The following is a 23,106-nucleotide window of genomic DNA, read 5'->3' as shown; positions in this document are numbered from 1 at the left end:
AAGTATTGTTCCCCTAGTTCCCCTGCTATTGTAGTTAACCCCCAGTGATGCCCTGCTATTGTAGTTAACCCCCCAGTGATGCCCCTTGTAGTCTAGTTAACCCCCAAGTCATGTCCCTGGTAGCCTAGTTAACCCCCCCAGTTATGCCTCTGGTAGGCCTAGTTAACCCCCATCAGTCATGTCCCTGGTAGCCTAGTTAACCCCCATCAGTCATGTCCCAGGTGGCCTAGTTAACCCCCATCAGGCATGTCCCTGGTGGCCTAGTAAACCCCCATCAGGCATGTCTCTGGTGGCCTAGTTAACCCCATCAGGCATATCCCTGGTGGCCTAGTTAACCCCCATCAGGCATGTCCCTGGTGGCCTAGTTAACCCCCATCAGGCATGTCCCTGGTGGCCTAGTTAACCCCCATCAGGCATGTCCCTGGTGGCTTATTTAATCCTCCATCAGGCATATCCCTGGTGGCCTAGTTAACCCCCATCAGGCATATCCCTGGTTGCCTAGTTAACCCCCATCAGGCATGTCCCTGGTGGCCTAGTTAACCCCCAAATAAAAAAAATAAACATCCCACTCACCTTACCTCCGTTCCCACGCTGCCCATGTCCTCTTCTGTCCCAGGTCCTCTGTGCCGGTCTTTCTCCTGCAGGCGGCGCGCCATGAAATGACGTCATCGCTCGCGGCCCGCAGGAGACTGAAGACACGCGCCGCTCTGCTGGGGAAGAAGCCGGCATAGACAGCATCCTCCTGTGTCCGGCAGCTGTCACAGACACCGGAGGATGCTGTGTATGCCGGCTCCTTCCTCCTCCAGAGCGGCACGCATCACAGGGGAGCTGCGGGCCGCGGCGGGAGGTCTCAGGGGCCGGATGCGGCCTGCGGGCCGGAGGTTCCCCACCCCTGCTTTACAGGATATCTAAATGTAATATTTGACTCCAAATCGCCACATTTTCCCATAAGTCAAATAGGAGGTAGCTTTCTTTCAGAAAGCGATTTGTCAGATTGGACATAGTTAATGTGACCCACGGGAGATGTAAATTTCATAAGAGCCATATCCCATCTCACTTGTTACTTAAATAAACCTCATAACTCAGGTAATTTAAGGCCATGTTCCCACTATTAGAATGGCATTTATGGGGAAAGGTAGTCATCTATCGATAATGATGACGGCAAATAATAATCATGATCATTATTTGCGTCCAGCATTATTAGATGCCCGCCTCCCCCCCTCCCTTTTTTTTTTGCATAATAATAACATGTTTAATGATAAAATAAGCATTAAATTTCAAGAACCATAAAATGCCAGCTTGTTTTTTTTTTTACAGATGAGTTGTAACTTTCATTGGTCCTATCTTTGGTAACATAAAAAAGCTTTTATGTTTTTTTCTGGCATGGGAGGTGTGAGGGGTAGTTAGACTCTGTTCCTCCATATAGTAGTTAGCCGTATTGTGCCCCACATAGTAGTTGGATTCTTCAGTGCAGGTATGCCCCCAATATGTAATATCCTCTGTGTAGCTATCCTCCAATTGTAGGTAATCCCCCGTAGTTTGATTTCCATGTAGGCATCACTCTTTGAATAATCCCTCAGTAGATAAACCCCTAATAGATATTATCCCTAGCATGTGCTTAAAGTCAAAGGGCTAGGTGCCTCACATGACGGCCTAGGAGGCCTCCAAAGAAACCAAACACCCCAGCACTTGTCCCTGTCTGCCAGGTGCTGATGCTTGTCCTGAACTGTGGCAATTTAGGGGTTAAACTGCCAGAAAAGGATTAATCACTGTTTTCAGCTGTTGTAGCAGGGTCTTTTTTTAAATGCCACATTTTGTATTCTTACCGGCCTTTTTTTCCCATGAAAAAGCCCGCAGCTAGATGTTAGCCAACAGTATATATACCTTTTTTTAATCACTTTTATTGCATCTTTTGGATCAGTGTCAGTCAGGAATGGCATTTTTTCACCCATTTTTTTTTTCTTTTACTACTAATGTCCAAATGTAAGTTGTGTTTTTTTTTCAGACTTTTTAACCCAAATGTTTGAATGATTAATGAATCACATGATTAGTAATAGGAAAAAAAAATGCTGCAGAATAAAAAAAAATGTTCTAAACTCTATTTTATAAAATCATTACAAAAACTGCATCCAAAATGCACAAAGCCAACAAAATCCACAAAAAAAGAGTGTTTGAAAGGGACTCTTAAGTAGCATAGAGATCTATATACACATCGTAATGGTATGTATGAGAACAAAATACTATTATCATCTTTGTACTGAATATACCCATTGTACAAATGTACCAGTTCTAGTGGCAAAAAACAAAGCTTTTTACTGTGTTCTTCAATATATTCCAGGACAGCTGCAAAACTGTAAGCAAAAGGCAAGTTTAAAAGAAGCATTAATAGCATAGTATATGGACATATATTTAAGCACAATGCCCATTGTATTTATTTATGTACAACACATAGGAGTCAAATAATACATTCATGCATTTTTCTTTGTTTAAAGGGCTTTGAAGACTAGAAAAAAAGAGGACACATTGCAGAAAGTACAATGTGAAGAATAAATTCTTTATGAGAGATTTTAATGGTATTTTTATGCGCTTTGGAATATACAATATGAGAAACATTTCAACATGGCTGTCTATATTGGTGGAGTTTTCATTACTATGGCCTTGCATCATGAGTATGTATTTCTTGAACATTCCTACTCAAGAAACTAAACTAGGAAATCGTGTAAGAGTAAAGCGAGGATGGATATGGGAACCATTGTATGTCACTGAGGAGCAAGAAGTGAAGAAGCCAATGTATGTTGGACAGGTAAGTTATACATAGATATAATTTTAGGATCATAGTAAAAATAATATAAAAATGTTATTAATGTTATACCTTTATCATAGACATGTTTTGTTATACTTTTCAATTCTAAATTAAAAAGAATTTTATAGCATATAGAAACATAGAAGATTGTCAGTAGGGATGGTCCGAACCGAGTTCGGTTCGGTTTCGTACGAACCCAAACCCTCGGTAATGATTCCCGCTGTCTGCCCGCTCCGTGGAGCGGGTGGATCCAGCGGGAGGACCGCCTGGAAAACTGGGATACAGCCATAGCCATAGGCTGTATCCCAGTTTTCAGGGCGTTACTCCCGCTGGATCCGCCCGCTCCACGGAGTGGGCAGACAGCGGGAATCTGCTGCCGAGCGTTCGGGTTCATACGAACCCGAACCTCGGCAGGTTCGGACCATCCCTAATTGTCAGCCCTTTTAGTTGTTTCTATCTTATTATCTTATGTTATCTTATATGTTTATTATTTATTATTAATTTACTATAGGATTACCTACCAAATCGGTTGGAAGTTTGTTCCAAGCGTTTGCTACTCTCTGTCAAATATTATTTTTTCACGTTGATTCTAATTTCCGCCCCATCTAACCTGTGTCTGCTTTTTATTGCGTTGTTTTTTTCTTTCCTAAAAACACTTCCCTCTTGAACCTTATTTTGTCCTTTAACATATTTAAAGGTTTTGATAATCCCCCTTCCCTTCCCTTTTTTTTCTCTAAACTATACAGTTAAAATCCTTAAGTCTTTACTGATATGGTTTATGCCTGACACCCTCTACCATTTTTGGAGCACATCTTTGGACCCGTTTTATTTTATCAAGGTCCTTTTTAGGTGAGGTCTCCAGTATTCCAGATATGGTCTCACTAGAGTGGGACCACAATCTCCCTCTTTCTACTGGTTATACCTCTAGCATACAATTTGCTTTCCCTACCAGCTGGCTGCACTGGTAACTCATTTTAAAGCTGTCAGAAATCACTACCCCTAAATCCTTCTGTTCTGTTGTCTTTGTCAACACAGAACTGCTGATATGATACTCGGATAGAGGATTCCTCTCCAAGTGCATTATTTTACATTTGTAAACAATGAACTGGAGTATCCATTGTTTGGACCACTTATCTAGCAAAGCTAAATTATTTTCCATATTACTGACACCTCCAGGAATATCTACCCTGTTGCACACTTTTGTGTCATCAGCAAACAGACACACCTTACCTACCAAACCTTCTCCTATGTCACTTATATAAGTGACATATTAAACATATCAACCCCTTCGCCCACCATGATGTACCTGGTACATCATGGTGGCGCGAGGGGCGTTCAGAGAGGGTTTCCGCTGGGACCCCGCTCTGAACGGCGCCGATCCCGGCTGCTATCTGTAACCTGACAGCTGCATTTAGATGCTCTGTTTATCACTTCCCTGGTGTCTAGTGGGACGGATCTCCCCCACGTGATGCAATCGCAGGGGGGAAATCCGTTCTTCTGGCCGGGCCGGGCCTCAGCGTCGCAATGACGTTGATCCCAGCTCAGCAATACATTGCTCTGGCCTGCAGCAGGCCAAAGCAATGTTTCACCGATCTAATAGATCTTTGCTGTATATATACACAGCACTGATCTCTATGAGAGATCAGTGCTGTGTATATAGAAGTCCCACAGTTAATGTAAAAAAAAGTGTTTTTATTAATAAAAAATCCCCTCCCCTTATAAAAGTCCAAATCACCCCCCTATTCCCATTTTATAAATATAAATAAATAAACAAATAAACAAACATATTTGGTATCGGTGCGTGCATAATTGCCCAAACTATTAAGTTATTACATTCCTGATCTCACACGGTAAACAGCGTAAGCTCCAAAAAATTCCAAAGTGCAAAATTGTGCATTTTTGGTCGCATCAAATCCAGAAAAAATTTAATAAAAAGTGATCAAAAATTGCAATCAAGGTACCAATAGAAAGTACACATCATGGCACAAGAAATGACACCTCACACAGCCCCATAGACCTAAGGATAAAAGCGTTATAAGCATGGGAAAAGAGCGATTTTAAGGAACATATATTTGTTAACAATGGTTTGAAATTTTTAAAAGCCATAAAATAAAATAAGTTATACATGTTACATATCGTTGTAATCATAACTACTTGAGAAACATATATAACAAGTCAGTTTTACCAAAGGGCGAACTGCGTAAATGTGAAACTCCCCGAAATCAAAACAAATTCCTTTTTTTTTTTTATTCAATTTGACAATTTTCTTTTTTTTTGTTTCGCTGCATATTTTATGGAAAAATAATGCCTGTCATTGCAAAGTAAAATTGGTTTAGCAAAAAATAAGGGCTCATATGGGTCTCTTGGTGAAAAAATACAAGTGGCTATACAGATACGTCATTGGGGCTGCAATCACAGATCCAAATTCTTTAAGAACCCTGGGATTGACACCATCTGTATCCTTATTCAACATAAAACAGGCAAGTTCCTGTAAAACATTGGCCACTAAAAACACTGAAGCCGAAGCCACACAATACTACAGTATGTGCAGCCATAATGTGATTGTGAAAGCCTCCTTCTGAAAACACTGAGTAAAAGCAGCTATTTAAATAGTCAACAACCATGGTCATGGCCATTATTTCACTGAAAAGTGATATCCATCCTTAAAGAAATATTACCAGAAAGAGATCTTATGTCAACATTCTCTAATGCTATGTTCACACACCATCAAAATGATATAATCAAAATAGTATGATAACGGCCAGTTATATAAAATAACAGCGATAATTTGTTATTAATTAATGGCCGTCCAATGAAAACATCCATTAGTTTTGACGGGGTATGAGCATATATTTGTTCATAAAAAGACGCTAGCTAGTGATTAATTAGTGAGATTTTATGTGCACTAACATTTCGTTTTGTTTTTCTTGTTTAAATAGTTTATAATTGTGTTATTCTGTAATGTCTCTCTCTCTCTCTCTCTCTCTCTCTATATATATATATATATATATCCTCTGTATTTATTATAATTATCACCATTATTTAAATATTTATTTTATTAGCAAACTTGAGGTAAAAAATTATAATAATAAAAAATATAGTTTAATATTAAATCAATTTATCTTAAAAATAATTATCTTAATGAGACTTTTTGTTGCCTGTTTTGTTTATAATTTAATATGCCTAAAATGCACTGTACACTCCTATGCCCTATAATTGTTCTGCCCTGCTTACAAGCCTGAAATTAACCAGGTTTAAGTTCTAACTAAGTGGAACATTTAATTGGACCCACAGGGTACTGCCAACAATTAATTAACTGTTTTGTAAAGGTCTGCACTAAAGAGCTAATGCCTTTGTTCTACACAATTAAATAGATGCCAGTGGATCTTTTCCTTCTATATACATACCATGAGTTACTTTAACATCTCCCTTTTTAGTTATGCATTGTATGCATAAGATAAGTATTAATTTATTAGACTTTTTTTTCAGAAAAGGTAAAATTTTCAAATTATCTAAATTATTTCAATATATGTTCTTACAATATTACAAGTTATTTTAGTATTTAGTATTATCATCTAGTCTTATTCTGTTTGAGCACTGGTCTAGGATTATTGTTATGATTTTAGCATTGTATTGCTATGACCTGTGTAAACTCCCAAAAATGTTACCATGTTGCAGACATATCAATAAATCCAATTGATTGATTGGATCCACCTCTAAGTATCTGCAATCTTCTACTCTTCTTGGTACTTGACTTTGGCCTCACCCAGGAGAGAAGCAGCCTAATTGCTTGTTTTACTCTTTCTAACAACACTGTTAATTTTCCTAATGGACATAGCAGCTCCAATTATGTTGCCTCATGAGGTAGAAAACTAGTCATGCTACTTCTCATGCTACTTTCCCAAATGACACATTGAATAGCAATGCTTACCACAGCGCAACACTTTATTTAAACATTTACAATACTTCACATTTAACCCCTTGCCGCAATATGACGTTCTGGGAACATCATGTAAAGAGGGTAGTTCCTGCAAAATGACTTCTTGGAACATTATCCTTTCCCTGCCTTCCCCGCTGTCCCTAGTGGCGATTGGGCAGTGGGAGGAGGCTGTCTCACACAGCCTCCTCCTGCTGCCACTTACTAGAGGGGAGCCGCGCTCCCCCCAGGGCAGTTAACCCCATAGGCGCTGCGTCCACTCCCTCCAACCATCCATTCACCTCCTCCGCGTCTCGCGAGTGATCACAGGGTTCCGGGGGGTGGGGGGAACCATGGCAACCAGGGCTGCTATGGTTTTAACGATCAGGGCCCTGGACTGAGGCAGGGGTCTGATCTTTTGAATGAGCTCTGAGTGTAATGCTGACAGCTCGTTCACTGTATAATACATTACAGCACAGCTAGTCTTAACCTACTATGAAGAGAATTCTGTTCCTGAACTTGCTTCATAGTGCCGTTGACACATAATGGCTTATGGGTACATCATAAGTCGTCTTCTGACAGGCGTCCATGTCTTTCCAGCATGCAATAGGTCATCTAAGGTTAAAGGGCCGGGTCTAAAATCACTCTTACAGAACCAATACCAAAGTCACTCTCTATGACAAAATCACTCCAAAGTTGCTATTAAAGGGCCAGCACTTAATTCAATCTTAACCCTTTCAGGACAATGGGTCATGCATCAATGGCCAGGTCGTTTTTGGACATCAGCTTATGGGATCATAATGATCCCATAAGCTGATGTCCCTAGCTCTGCCCCCTTTCCTCTCACCCCTGCCGCTGTTATCTTGTAACAGCAACAGGGGAGATAGGGGAGGGAGCAGAGCTCAAGGCTGCGCAGGCCCAGCCTTACCTCCCTCCTGTTCTCCTATGCGATCCGTAACTAGAAACTACCATGGCTACCATTGTGGCTATGCAATCACTTCGCAGAGCCCTCATGGTTACCGGACAGAGAATTCTCCCTCTGTAGAGGGAGTACAGTACGGTCTATGGAGGATGTGCAGATGTTACAGGATGACTTAGACACACTGAGTGTTTGGGCGTCCACTTGGCAAATGAGGTTCAATGTGGATAAATGTAAAGTTATGCACCTGGGTACTAATAACCCACATGCATCATATGTCCTGGGGGGAGTTACTCTGGGAGAGTCACTGATAGAGAAGGATCTGGGTATACTTGTAGATAATAGACTACAGAACAGCACACAATGTTAGTCAGCTGCTTCTAAGGCCAGCAGGATATTGTCATGCATCAAAACAGGCATGGACTCGCGGGACAGGGATATAATATTACCGCTTTATAAAGCTTTGGTGCGGCCTCATCTGGAGTATGCTGTCCAGTTTTGGAACCCGATTCATAAAAAGGATGTTCTAGAGCTGGAGAGGGTACAAAGACGGGCAACTAAACTAATAAGGGGAATGGAGCATCTTAGTTATGAGGAGAGAGCAAAAGAATTAAATTTGTTTAGTCTGGAGAAGAGACGCTTAAGGGGAGATATGATTAATTTATTTAAATATATAAATGGCTCCTACAAGAAATATGGGGAAAAGATGTTCCAGGTAAAACCCCCTCAAAGGACAAGGGGGCACCGCCTCCGCCTGGAGAAAAAAAGGTTCAATCTCCGGAGGCGACAAGCCTTCTTTACAATGAGAACTGTGAATCTGTGGAACAGTCTACCACAAGATCTGGTCACAGCAAAAACAGTAGAGGGCTTCAAAACAGGGCTAGACAAGTTCTTAGACCAAAATGATATAAATGCATATGTATAGAACTTATCATCCTTCCCCCTTCCCTGTATCCATCCCCTCCTTAGTTGAACTTGATGGACATGTGTCTTTTTTCAACCGTATTAACTATGTAACTATGTTTATGTAACTATGTAAGCCCTACATATGCTGAGGTCATGCTGACCACAGTATCTATAGGGTTAACTCTCAGCACTGGATCATGCCTCCAGTGCTGACAGTTGTGGCAAGTCCCTGGCTATCGCTTATTGCTGGGACCTGCGGCGGTTGACACAGGCGCAGCTTTTGCGCCTGTGTCATCCTGCATCGTAAATTAACATCACTTCAGCCTCGGGTACAGGTTGCAGCAACGTTAATTTACAGTGCAGTAAAATTGCAGTACAATTTTTAATTTTTGGAAACCCTTGATCAATCACCAGAAATGCACAACCAAATAAGGGTATTGATCCCCTGATCAGCTGAAAACAACTTTTTTTTTTTTTTTTACATATTGCAAACTGTAGAACTCCTGTACTTAGGGACAGATTTTTTTGAGCCAAAGCCAGGAATAGATTATAAACAGGTAACAGGTAATAAAGGAAAAACTAAGATTTATCCTCTTTTTAAATCCATTTCTGGCTATGGCTTTAAAAAAAAATCTGTCAGATAATCTGTTGGTGTATTAGTGCCCTTATATTACTGTTATAGTCAGGTATGTCAAAGGCAGTCTGACAAGACACGGACAGTGAGCCCTAAGCTGACCCTACCCACTGTCTCTGACTACTTGCCACAAGACAGTCCAAGGTGGTGCGGACAACCACTAAGGCATCCCCTATACTTAATACGTGGAACACAAAGCACAGACAGACAAACAAATACAATAAGAGGTGTCAGACAAACCAGGTCAGCAACAGTCGGGCAGTGTAGTACAAAATCAGTAAACAGGAGAATAGTCGAGGTCAGATGCAGAAGGTCAGGAATCCAGAAAACAGAGTAAATGGGGTAAACAGGGAGCTGAGCAGGCGAGTGAACTCTAATAGTCAGCAGGGAAGGAAGAAACTTGCTGCTATTTATCAAGAATCAGAGACTAGGTCCAGCAGTTGATTGGACCAGCCCTGATCCCAGCAGCAAGTTCAGCTGAGTAGATCATTAACCCCTGCACTGCCAGAAGTCTGCTAGAAAAAGCGAGTGTGGCTGGTAAATTCTAACACAATTCAGACCATGCAAAAAACACAGACAAACTCAGCGCTTCTTCGGCCACCTGACACGGACCAAAGAGCGCAAAGTCATATTCCTAACAATTATTTTATGTAAATTATACTCATACACTTGCTAATGTTACATACTGCTTTAACTGTAGCCAAATCTCTATGTTCAAGACAACTCTATGTAATCACCTTGCCGCTATGTGTTACTGCACCATTTGGTATTATGTATTTTTCTTCTTTTGTTCTTTGCCAACAGAACAGCACTGAAATATATAAATTGTAGGACAAGATTCCTTTGAAACTCAAGAGAATCTCTTATTTATATATAAAAAAAAAAACTTTAGAAATGAGTCCATATTTTGTGAGTTTTTAACCGGTGCCATAATGTTTTTCTTTTCTTTTGAAAAAGTCAACATATTTAGTCAAGAGACATTTTAACTTTCTTGACAAAGTCAAAAGAAAAAGTCGACAGAAAAAGTCTATTAACAATAAACTGAACACTAAGAACAGACAAAAGCCATGCATTTATTGTGATTGTTAAACAATTGCATCTGCAACTTTCAAAATGTAATATTCAGTATATAGTACCGTTTATTCGTTGAAAGATTTTTTTTCAATGCAATTAGAGCATTAAGTCTAGAGGCAGCAGAATTCCTGTTGAGATAAAGAAGTTTGCATAACTACCTATAAAATATTAATACGAAAAGTTTACAAATTAGTTAGAAATACTTAAAAAAGGCAATGACATTTTGACCAAGCAGGAAGTGTTCTTGTAGGAGGAAAACTATCAAATATGATATAAATCTATAATTAGCCATCAGAGATGTTACAATCGATTCACCAGGTTCACAATTTGCAGCAAAGTAGAGTAGTTTGTATATTAGAGAATCAACGGAGAAGAAGATTCTTTATTGGTCATTTAATTATATGATTTCTTCAGTAAATTGTTAAGATATTCCATTTGAGCAGTATATAAGGTGAACTATAAGCCAGTAGTTATTTTGGAGTCATGGCACTGCTTCACCACCGTCCTGGAAATAGCAGGATCTGGCTCACCTGGACTTAAATCCATGGTGCTCAGCAACATGTTGGATAAAGTCCTTGTAACACCAACTACCAGATAAAGTCATGTAGCACTCGTTTCTGATCCAATAAATACTTTTATTATGCCATACAAACGTGAGATGTGCTCAGGGAGGCGACGATTGTTTCGCGCTTAGACGCGCTTTGTCATATCCCACGCCATAGGCTATGACTAAGCTATCTCACGTTTGTATGGAATGATAAAAGTATTTATTGGATTGGAAAAGAGTGCCGCACGACTTTATCTGGTAGTTGGTGTTACAAGTATATAAGGTGCATTCAAGGGGGCTATGTGAGTTATTATTTGGTTTGCAAGAGAAGTCATTCACCATCATGAGCCGGTTTTTGAGACATTCTAGCTGCTTCACTTTGTGAGACATATATGTGTGTGTGTGTGTGTGTGTGTGTGTGTGTGTTTAGGCGTTGTTTAATTGCAGTACTTAATAATTTCATTGTAGTGCTAAAGCGAATCTGTACCCACCCGAACCTCCCCAATCTTCTTGGACCAGGTCCTGCAACATCTCTCTCTTCTTTAGCTTTGCTCCAGGGGCAAATAGGATGGGCTGCAAGAAAAGGCAAAGGCATTGCAGGCCTAGGCCACTGATGCTCTAGGCCCCTCTTTAACCCTTCTGCCACCAAAATAAAGGATGTTTTATTCCTGGAATAATGGTACCAGCAGAAAAACGGACCCTGGAACCATGGATTGAGTAACGTTGTGGAATGATACCACCTGTTTTTTGGGAGGGGTGGGGGTACAGATTTTTTTTTACTGCAAATCAATTTTACTGCATTAATTACTGCAATAAAACTCCAACATGTGTGGGCAAAATCTTAACTGTCAATAACTGCATTTGGTAATTGCTTGATTCGGTAGCTAAATGGGCTGGAAGGACTGGATAACAGCCATCCTTTCAGAAATTAAAGGGGTATTCCATGATAAAAATAGCTTTTCCCCTATCCACAAGATAGGGGACAAGTAAGAGATTGCAGTGGGTCCGACCAACATAACCACAGGCAATCTCCATACAAGCCCTCGCCTCCTTTTTTTTCAATAGAGCCATGGGTATGGCATGTGACCTGTGGCTCTATTCACTCTCTATGGAGGTCCCGGAGAGAGCTGAGTATAGCATTTGGCTGTTTCTGACTGCTCTATAGGAATGAATAGAGCCGCGGGGCATGTGCCGTACCTATTTTCAAAGCAAAGAAGCCAGGGGGTACGGACGTCGGACCTGTTGAGATCTCTTACTTGTCCCCAATCCTGTGTATAGAAGACACGTTATTGTATCTTGTAATACTCCTTTAACCACATTTCGTGCCTACTGGTTACCTTCACCTAATATTAAAAGTATATTGATGCTATGAAAAATTCAAATGGGACAAAAAAAAAGCAAAATAGAAGAAATTGGAAAGGGGCAAATGCTTTTACACAGCACTGTTCAGTCTTGTATTGCCAATAACAGCACTGTTTGTAGAGTTGTAATGTACTAAGATATATTTTCATTTTGTCTACAGCTGAAAACTGACTCTGGTGGACATGACGTCTCAATAAGATATGTTTTATTTGGAGATGGAGCTGGAACAATATTTGTAATGAATGAATATACAGGAAAGATCTCTGTGCTGAAAAAACTTGACAGAGAAGAAAAACCATTTTACACTCTCAGAGCCCAGGCTTTAAATAGAGTCACAGGTGTTCCTGTTGAAGCAGAATCTGAATTTGTCATCAAAGTTTTGGATATCAATGACAATGAACCAAAGTTTATTAATGAACCTTACATCGCTGAAGTCTCAGAGATGTCCCCTAAAGGTATTGTATATGGAACACATGATTTTTGGGAAAATAACTAAATATTAAATACAGTATCTAAACACTTCCTATAGGAAACATCTCATTCGTAAATGTACACCCCATTTATTCAAAAATGGCAGAAAGAAAATCTATGTTACTGTGACCATGTGAAAATTAACTGTAGCACATGAGTTAACAGAAATATATCATAAAAAAAAACAAATATCATGAAGTATATTAACCCCTTCAAGACCGAGCCTATTTGCACCTAAAAGACCAGGCTCATTTTTCAAAATCTGACCTGTCTCACTTTATGCGCTTATAGCTCAGTGATGCTTTAACGTATGCTAGCGATTCTGAGATTGTTTTTTCGTCACATATGGCACTTTATATTAGTGGCAAAATTTGGTCACTACTTTGTGTGTTTTTTGTGAAAAACATCAAAATATCATGAAAAATTGAAAAAATTAGCATTTTATGAACTTTGAAATTCTCTGCTTCTAAAAAAAGAAAGTTGTATTAAATAAATTAGTAACTAAGTCACATTACCAATATGTCCTCTTTATTCTGGCTTCATTTCATAAACATATTTTACTTTTTTAGGGTGTTACGGGGGTTAGAAATGTATCAGCAAATTACCACATTTTCGTGAAAGTTTCCAAAACTGATTTTTTTTAGGGACCAGTTCTTATTTTAAGTTGATTTAGGAGGTTTGTATACTGGAAACCCCCATAAGTGACCCCATTTTGGAAACTAGACACCTTAAAGAATTAATCTAGGGGTATAATGAGCATTTTAACCCTACAGGGGCTGGAGGAAAGTATTCACCATTAGGCTGTAAAAAAATGAAAAATTAAAATTTTCCAATAATATATACATTTAGATTAAAGTTTCTCATTTTCAAAAGGAACATGAGAGAAAAAGCACCCCAAAATTTGTAACACATGTTCTCTTGAGTACTACGGTACCCCATATGTGGGCGTAAACCACTGCATGGGCACACAGCGGGGCTCAGAAGGGAAGGAGCGCCAATTAGCTTTTCCAATGCAGATTTTGCTGAAGAAGTTTCCGAGCGCCAGGTGCGTTTGCAGTGCCCCTGTAGTGTCAGCAGAGAGAAAAAAACCCATAAGTCACCCCATTTTGGAAAGTACACCCCTCAAAGAATTCATCTTGGGGTAGGATGAGCAATTTGACCCCACAGGTGTTAGAGGAAAGTATTCAAAATTAGACAGTAAAAATGAAAAACTCAAATTTTTTCCAATAATATGTTCCTTTAGTTTGAAATTTTTCAATTTCACGAGGAACAAGAGAAAAAAAGTACCCCAAAATTTGTAACGCAGGTTCTCATGAGTACAACGGTACCTCATATGTGAGCATAAACCACTGCATAGGCACACAGCGGGGCTCAGAAGGGAAGGAGCGCCAATTAGCTTTTCCAATGCAGATTTTGCTGAAGAAGTTTCTGAGCGCCAGGTGGGTTTGCAGAGCCCCTGTAGTGCCAGCGGAGTAAAATCTCGCCATAAGTCACCCCATTTTGGAAAGTGCACCCCTCAAAGAATTCATCTTGGTGTGTGGTGAGCATTTTGACCCCACAGGTATTAGAGGAAAGTATTCAAAAGTAGACAGTAAAAATGAAAAACTCGAATTTTTCCAATAATATGTTCCTTTAGTTGGAAATTTCTCAATTTCACGAGGAACAGGAGAGAAAATTCACCCCAAAATCTGTAACGCAGGTTCTCCTGAGTAGAACGGTACCCCATATGTGGGCATAAATCACTGTATGGGCACACAGCCGGGCTCAGAAGGGAAGGAGCGTCAATTAGCATTTTCTCTGCAGATTTTTATGAAGAAGTTTCTGAGCACCAGGTGCGTTTGCAGAGCCCCTGTAGTGTCTACAGAATAGAATCCCCCCAAAAATCACCCCATTTCGGAAAGTACACCCCTCAAAGAATTCATCTTGGGGTAGGATGAGCATTTTGGCCCCACAGGTATTAGAGGAAAGTATTCAAAATTGGCCAGTAAAAATGAAAAACTTGAATTTTTCCAATAATATGTTGGTTTAGTTTGAAATTTCTAAATTTCACAAGGAACAGGATAAAAAATGTACCCCAAAATCTGTAACGCAGGTTCTCCTGAGTACAACGGTACCCCATATGTGGGCATAAACCACTGTATGGGCACACAGCCGGGCTCAGAAGGGAAGGAGCGCCAATTTGCTGGAGCAAAACCGCAGCTAGTAACAGTTATTAAAATAGCACAGTTACTAAAATACAATAAAAAAAATTAGATTACAGGTAATGTGGGGTGGTTACGGGTAATCTGGGGTGGTTCCAGGTAATCTAGAGGTGGTTTCGGGCAGTCTGGGGTGGTTACGGGCAGTCTGGGGTGGTAATGGGCAGTCTGGGGTGGTTACGGGTAATCTGGGGTGGTTATGGATAATCTGGGGTGGATACGGTCAACATGGGGTGGTCACAGGCAACCTGCTGTGGTTACGGCAACCTGGGGTGGTTAGAGGCAACCTGGTGTGGTTAGAGGCAACCTGGTGTGGTTAGAGGCAACCTGGGGTGGTTAGAGGCAACCTGGTGTGGTTAGAGGCAACCTGGTGTGGTTAGAGGCAACCTGGGGTGGTTAGAGGCAACCTGGGGTGGTTATGGGCAACGTGGGGTGAATACGGACAACCTGCTGTGGTTACAGACAATCTGGTATGGTTACAGGCAACCTGCTGTGGTTACGGACAATCTGGGGTGGTTGCGGACAATCTGGGGTGGTTACAGGCAACCTGCTGTGGTTACGGATAAACTGAAGTGCTAATAGGTAATCTGAGGTGGGTACCTGTAATCTGGCGTGGTTACGGGCAATTTGGGGTGGTTAGAGGCAAGGTGCAGTGTTCAGAGGCAAGGTGCGGTGGTCAGATGCAAGGTGCGGTGGTCATAGGCGATGTGCGGTGGTCATAGGCGACGTGCAGTGGTCAGAGGCAAGGTGCGGTGGTCATAGGCGACGTGCGGTGGTCATAGGCGACGTGCGGTGGTCAGAGGCGACGTGCGGTGGTCAGAGGCGACGTGCGGTGGTCAGAGGCGACGTGCGGTGGTCAGAGGCGACGTGCGGTGGTTGCGTGCAATCTGGGGGGTTACATGTAATCTGGCATGATTACAGGCAATCTGGGGTGGTTATGCCCAACCTGCGGTGGTTATGCCCAACCTGCGGTGGTTAGGGGCAACCTGGAGGGGTTACAGACAATCTAGAATTGTTACGGATAGAGTGAAGTGCTTATAGCTAATCTGGGGTGATTACGAACAATCTGGAGGGGGTCACTGGCAACGTGTGGTGGTTACGGGCAACGTGCGGTGGTTACGGGCAACGTGCGGTGGTTATGGGCAACGTGCGGTGGTTATGGGCAACGTGCGGTGGTTACGGGTAATCTGGGGGGTTACGTGCAATCTGACGTGATTACGGACAACCTGGGGTGGTTACGGGCAACGTGCGGTGGTTACGGGCAACCTGCGGTGGTTACGGGTAATCTGGGGGGGGGTTAGGGGTAATTTGGGAGTAAACTGTAATTATTACTATAATAAAAAGTGTGTGTTTTATTTTTTTGTATGTTTGTCACTTTTTGTACTTTATACATTCATTTTCACTGTATTACTATGATTACTGTGATATTTTCTATCACAGTAATCATAGTTCAGTGACAGAGACCAAATTGGTCTCTGTCACTTTAAATTTTCAGAGCTGGCTGCTTCTGGCGCGCATGCGCACATCAGAAGCAGTCAGGACGTCGAGGAGGAAGGAGCTCCGTCGGTTCCGGTGAGTATATGGGGAAGGGGGGGTGACTGGGGGACGGGGGTGACAGGGGGGGTGGGGGGGCGACTTGGGGGGTGGGGGGACATCACTTTTTATCCCCTGTCACCAATCATTCATGGTGACAGGGGATAAAAAGTGCCGGCGGCACATGGCACAAGCGATCAGCGGTATATAGTATATACCGCTGATCGCTTGTACCGGGACCCCACAGGGGGGGTCCCGATGACTGCCCCATGCTCTCCGCTACCTCCGGTGGCGGAGAGCATGGGGCTTTCATTCATTTTTCTTGCTTGATCACTGTGAACAGACATTAGTCTGTTCACAGTGATCGCGGCGGCCATCTTGGATCCGATGGCCGCCGCGGGAGGGGGGGTTAGTGACTGGGGCACTAGGGGGCTGATCTGGGGTCTGATTTTTACTTATTTCATCTCCCCCCACCGTGGATTCACGGTGGGGGGAGATGAAATACAGCGGCGGCACCGGCCCATTAGTGACCGCCGTTTCGGAGGTCACTAAGGGGTTAATGGGGGTCAGCTGCGGAATCGCAGCTGATCCTCATTATCTCCGGTGCTGTACACAGATGAGAGCGGGATCGCTGTCCCTGCAGCGATCCCGTTCTCATCACAAAGCCCCTGTCAGTCAGGAACGTATATGTACATTCCTACTGCACGGGGCATGTGCAATAGGAACGTATATATACAGATGGCTGACGTGAAGGGGTTAATTAGGAAAAACATTTTTTGCATTTAACTTTGTAAAAATACTTAATTTATGTTTGCTTTTACAACCTGCAAATTGATGCATGAGCTCTTTTTCCTCTCTATACTTAAACCAAATTAAATAAAGAGAAAAGACGCCTGTTATTGCCGCAATATGATGGACTTCAATGCAATGCATTGAAGTCAAAGGAATGATGGACGTACAATGCAGTGTAAAATATGATGGACATTGTCTCCACGAATGTTAAAATAATGATCTTAACAATTATTTTGAACTTCTTTTGCAAAGAGTGGACGTTATTTTTTAGTTGTTCACATCCAGTTCTTCTTTTTTCACCATCCTTTCACCGTTTTTACTATTAAATTCAATCACTTTGTAATTAAAGATACACCCAAAGGCCAATTAGAAAACCTGAACTTGAATATTGTACCAACAGCCATCATTGCATTGATGGGCGGCCAAACAGCAAAATGACATCCGTAATTTTTAAATTAAATTTAAAATTATGGACATCACTTTTTCTTTTCAAAAATGTAAAAGAAAGAAATGTGTGAACATATGAGTCTTTCCTGCATTCAGGGCTTCTATCTGCTCTCCCCTTTCCAGTGTGGGTACCCCCCCCCCCCAATGGAGACTATTTAGGATGTCACTTCATCCTGTTATTTTGCATCATTTACTAGTCATGCAGATTTTTTAATGTCCTATTTAAGAAAATTTAAAAAAACTGGATTTTTTTTTAGCACCATAAAATCAGGATGCATGCTGTTTTAACCTACATGCAGTGGGTGTCAGCTGTATGTTACAGCTTAGCATTAGGCTGCATCCATGTTTTCCAGGACTCTGTAGGGCTGCATTTCAGCCACCAGAAATCAAATGCTGCACGCTCAGGTTCGTACAAACCTCAGCGTGCTCGAGGTTCACTAGTTATTAGACAAATGGCAAAGTCTTTGGGGGAGATTTATCAAACTGGTGTAAAGTAAAATTGTCTTAGTTGCCCCTAGCAACTAATCAGATTCCACCTTTCATTTTTCAAAGAATCTGTGAGGGAAGAAAGGAGGAATCTGATTGGTTGCTAAGGGGCAACTAAGACAATTCTACGTTACACCAGTTTGATAAATCTCCCCCTTTATATTTCATGTTAATCCAGTTTGGCAATTCCCATCTAAAATAGAAGAGAGGATCAATTTTATTTGTTCCCTTGAATCATTATTATTAATACAAACTCAGTGAAGACACCTATCAAATCAAGAGAGCTATATTTCAGTTAGCATCTGTCGCACGACGGTTAGTACAATACAAATGTATTTTTTACCCTTAGACTAAGTCAGTTATAAAGCTTAGACTTAGGGTACAAACCCACTTGCCGGATCTGCAGCGAGTCTCCTTGCTGCGTTTTTGCAGCGAGACTCGCTGCAGATCCCAGCCCTATACTTTCATTAGCAGAGAAACTCGCAGCAGGGATGTACATCCGTGCTGCGATTTTGTCTGCAGCCCTCCCCATTAGCCCCCTAGCCGCCGGACATTATACATTACCGGGTCCCCATTCCTGCTTGCTTCGGGGCTCCCGGTGACTTCACGGCCCGCCCGGCCAATCAGTGCGATGCCCGCCCCCCCTGCAGCCCTGATCGCCCCCGGCCGCATGATCGCCCCCCGCACCCCCTGGCCGTACAATCTCCCCTGCAGCCCCCTGCAGCCCCTGCAGCCCCGATCGCCCCCTGCAGCCCCCGGCCGCATGATCGCCCTCCGCACCCTCCAGCCGTACGATCGCCCCCCGCAGCCCCCGGCTGCATGATCGCCCCCTGCAGTCCCAATCGCCCCCCGGAGCCCCCGGCTGCATGATCGCCCCCCGCACCCCCCGGCCGCACGATCGCCCCCGCACCCCCCGGCCGCACGGGCTGTGGGGGGTGATCGTGCGGCCGGGGGCTGCGGGGGGCGATCGTGCTGCGGGTGGCGATCGTGCGGCCGGGGGCTGCGGGGGGGGGGGCGATCGTACGGCCGGGGGGTGCGGGGGGCGATCATGCGGCCGTGGGTTGCGGGGGGCGATCATGCGACCGGGGGCGATCGGGGCTGCAGGGGGGGCGGGCAGGATATACATTACCAGGTCCCCGCTCCTGCTTGCTTTGGCGGCTCCTGGCACGTTCCGCCCGGCCAATCAGTGTGCTGCCCCGCCGCAGCGCACTGATTGGCCGGGCGGACCGTGAAGACACCTGGAGCCCCGAAGCAAGCAGGAACGGGGACCCGGTAATGTATAATGTCCAGCGGCTAGGGGGTTAATGGGGCAGGCTGCAGACAAAACTGCAGCAGGGATGTACATCCCTGCCGAGAGTTTCTCTGCTAATGAAACTATAGGGCTGGGATCTGCAGCGAGTCTCGCTGCAAAAACGCAGCAAGGAGACTCGCTGCAGACCCGCCAAGTGGGTTTGTACCCTTAAAGTCAGTTACAAAGTATTTAACAGTCGGTATGAATAATGTACAGTATGTAACACACTGTATACAATAAACATACAGTAAGTAACAACCAGTCATAAGTCATGAATAACAACCAGGCACAGGTCAACTTGAAGTACATGATGTACACGGACAGGAACAGTTGGAAATCCATTCTGCCACCGGAAATTCAGGTATCCATGGCTCTGACCATACCCATTCCATGTACTGTACAAAGTCTTATTGGATCAGAATTGTGGTTGTGCACAGAACAGACCTAGAGTTATTATATCCATGGATACCTGAACGTCCTGTGCTAGTTTTTACAAGGGGTGATAGCACGAGGTAATGGCAAATATGTATATATATATATATATATATATATATATATATATATATAATGGAGAAGGGGGGATTTAAATTTTTTACTTAGGAAGGTTTTTAATTATTAAAAAAAAAACCTATGCTGGAAGGCATAATAAATGATTGTCAAGCCAGAATCTGTGTCATTATGTACTTGAGGCCCGGCCTAGCAAGTAGGAAGGATCACCTCCTTGCATCACATGAAGCAGGGGTGGGGTGGGTTGGTATCCTATTTTAGTAGTATTTAAATGGATAATTAGTGCTTTGCAGCAATCGGCGGGTACAGGATAATAGCCACGGTCCCCGTATATAAGGGATGCTAAGGGGTTAAACATGCCAGGGATAAACATATATCTATCATAAGATAATAAGAAAGGAAATATTAAAAGTGCAGACTATGTTTCAGAATTGATTTCATGACGATTAGGCCAGCGCACATCATGACAGATACACTTATCTTAAGCTTTGCTACTTTAAGAAAAGCTGACCTGTGATAAGTAGCTAGAGGAAATAATGCCAACTTTTCTGTTTCCACTAGTTTTCATAACTAAACTTACTTCCGCTGTATCGGAGGTACATTTTCATCTAATAGAATATGAAATGGCTTTGTATTATCAGATTCCCCTTTTTCTGTAGCTGAACAAAATTTTCACTAAAAACTAAATCCTTTGATAATACTTAACTAATGTCTGGCTATGCTCACACTATGTTTAACAGTGTTCGTTGCATAGCAATGGACGCTGTTAAACTGCTGGCCGCCGGGCTACATACAGCATGTTCATGCAGCAGATACCTGTGTATCGGCTGCAGGAACGTTCCTTTTTTACAATTGAAGTGTGTGCACCGTCGGGTGTGCCCGCAAATCAATTAGCCATTCGTTTCAATGTAGTGTACGTCCATTGTTAATATAACGATGTGTGTACACAGCGGGCGGCATTGCACTGATTTTAATGCAATGACATCCCTGTAGTAAAGAACAGACTTTTGTGAACAAAGCCTCTAGCTTTTTTAACAAAACATTTTTTTAGTAATTTCTAAAATTATTACATATACAAACTATATACAATATTCATTTGCCAAATAGAAAAACTGAAAAATTGAGCAATTAGGACAACATAGAAAAGGAAATGAGGGAGGAAAGAAATATTGAGTGAGTATAAAATAAGAGATAAGATAAGAGAGGACAATTCACATCTTTTTAGCCACTTGTCTTTTATACACAGTTACTAGACATAGAAAATACAACACAGTGTTTCATCACACATAAACAGTGCGTAATCGGTGAAAGAACAGTGTTTTATATAGACAGTGATTCAAGATGATTTCAATTAAAGGTTACAGAGAAGGAGTCATGGATGTTTTCCAATTTTCAGCTATTTGTTTAGCGGTAGGTAGAATATGACAAATTCATACTACAGGAAAGGTTTCTATTCCTAGAATTAGGAGGGTCACAGCTGGATTGCCCTCAGTAAAGTATTCATATACTTAACCAGGAGAAACATGGGATAACACAGATGCTTTTTTTCTGTGACATTTTATGCTAGGGCACAATGAAAAGGACATACTAGGTAGCGAGGCATACATCTCACCCAGCTTAGCAATTAGAGTGTATGTAATGAGGCACAGTGTAACCACTCACCTTCTTTTGTCCAGAGACAAAGCACCCAGCCATGTAGAGATGCACAACAGTGTTGCTTACCACTTTTTGACAGAAAGCAGTAATGTATGGTTCATTGTTGTTTACTTTGACAGGCTTCCCACATGTAGTTTGTGAGGTAAAGGAAGTTATGCCAAGGAAGTTATGATCAGAGCAGTTTTGTCCCTAAGAGCCATAATGTTTTCATTTTCACTGGGCCAACTGTACTTTGTAATGGGATGTAATGGGGGAAAAAAAAAAGAAAAAGTGTGTGTGTGTGTGGGGGAACATACAATGATAGATTTGTTGATTTATTTTGATCCTCTCAATAAGGAGATTAAGGAATTTTGATATGTTCAATAAATCCTGTGGAGAGATCTGGGTCATTTCTGCCAACTCTGAGAAGGGCTTTATGGGCCTGTGTGGTAGAAGATTTGAGAACAACAACAACCATTATTTAGCATGTTCCTACGACAGACATTGCAATATCACCCATGGGGACATTATTTTACCTCAATATTGACTGCTGTCCCATTTGGGTTTGTCCTGTAATAAAAATCTATTGACTTTAATGTAAAGGACAGGTCAAAAATAAAAGCTATATTTTGTGCAAAAATAGCCATTATTTGCATGCAACTCAATGGAAAAGATTAATGTTTGAAAACAACAGCCGTTGTTTTACCCAAGAACGGACATTGTTTTTTGAAAAAGTATGATGTGCGAACATAGCCATATACAGTTTTTTTTTCTTTGAATCTCATATTTGAAAAAAATTTAACAATTGTCATGGCTGTGGCAGTCCTTGCTGTGGGCCGCTGGTGCTGCTCTTTCCACTCTCAGTCATGGGTGGATGTTGGAGCCCACACTACCTTTATAGCCCTACAGAGTGTCTCATGTGTCTTCACTCATACTCCTTATCCTTGGTGCCTCCTGGTGCGTGCGCTTGCCATCTTCATTTAACCCTAGAATGCGTGACATCAGAAATCTTCATATTAACGTGTTGGGGGCCTTTTAGGCCCCCATGCGAATCACATGGAAAAACACACTTATATAAAACTTCTACAAGTTTATTTTAAAACTGCTAAATAAAATATGACTAGTAAACAAAATTTTACTAATTTTTCACAAATAAAACAAAAAAAATTATTTTTTTCCAAATTTCTCACAAACATATGAAAAAACGCATAGAATTCTATACCAAACTAGCTGCAGCTACATTTCTATTATGTTTCTTTTCTATTCTATTAGTCTTCCAAACAATTTTGACAAGTTATTTTTTCGGAAGAATGTTCTTTGCAGACATTTTCCTTACAAATTGAACAAAATCTCTCAGTTTTCCTTTCTACGTTTCTTGGACACATGAAACAGCGCTTTCTTTTTCTTTCTCCTGGCCCTGGAATCATCTGAAACTGTACGCCACACCGTTTCATTGCTTCTTTAGTTTGCTTTATCAAGCCTTTCACGTCACTTCGCTGTATCATGTGAGGCATTACAAGCTCATGACAAAGGTCCTTCAAAAATAGGCGTCTCCTGTCCTTCCTCCGTGCATGGAATTCTGGAT

At 41.9% G+C, this 23,106-nt stretch overlaps 1 protein-coding gene across 2 annotated transcripts in view; it reads left to right on the top strand.

The window, feature by feature from the left end:
- Positions 1-23,106, top strand: part of LOC138783296 (cadherin-19-like) — a 107,688-nt gene that overhangs the window by 5,651 nt on the left and 78,931 nt on the right. Inside the window, exons 2-3 of one of the 2 annotated variants that reach the window (XM_069957833.1) lie at positions 2,493-2,803; positions 12,322-12,616. In XM_069957833.1, the coding sequence (XP_069813934.1) occupies positions 2,558-2,803; positions 12,322-12,616 (541 nt within the window). In that variant the 5' untranslated portion in view covers positions 2,493-2,557. Of the gene's footprint in view, positions 1-2,492; positions 2,804-12,321; positions 12,617-23,106 lie in introns of those variants that run through there. The other variant, XM_069957834.1, reaches the window with a different exon arrangement.

This window comes from Dendropsophus ebraccatus, chromosome 2 (genome assembly GCF_027789765.1).
Source record: "Dendropsophus ebraccatus isolate aDenEbr1 chromosome 2, aDenEbr1.pat, whole genome shotgun sequence".
In the NCBI taxonomy this organism is placed as follows: domain Eukaryota; kingdom Metazoa; phylum Chordata; class Amphibia; order Anura; family Hylidae; genus Dendropsophus; species Dendropsophus ebraccatus.
Note: the sequence above shows the minus strand (reverse complement) of the source record. Positions and strands in the feature narration are given on the sequence as shown.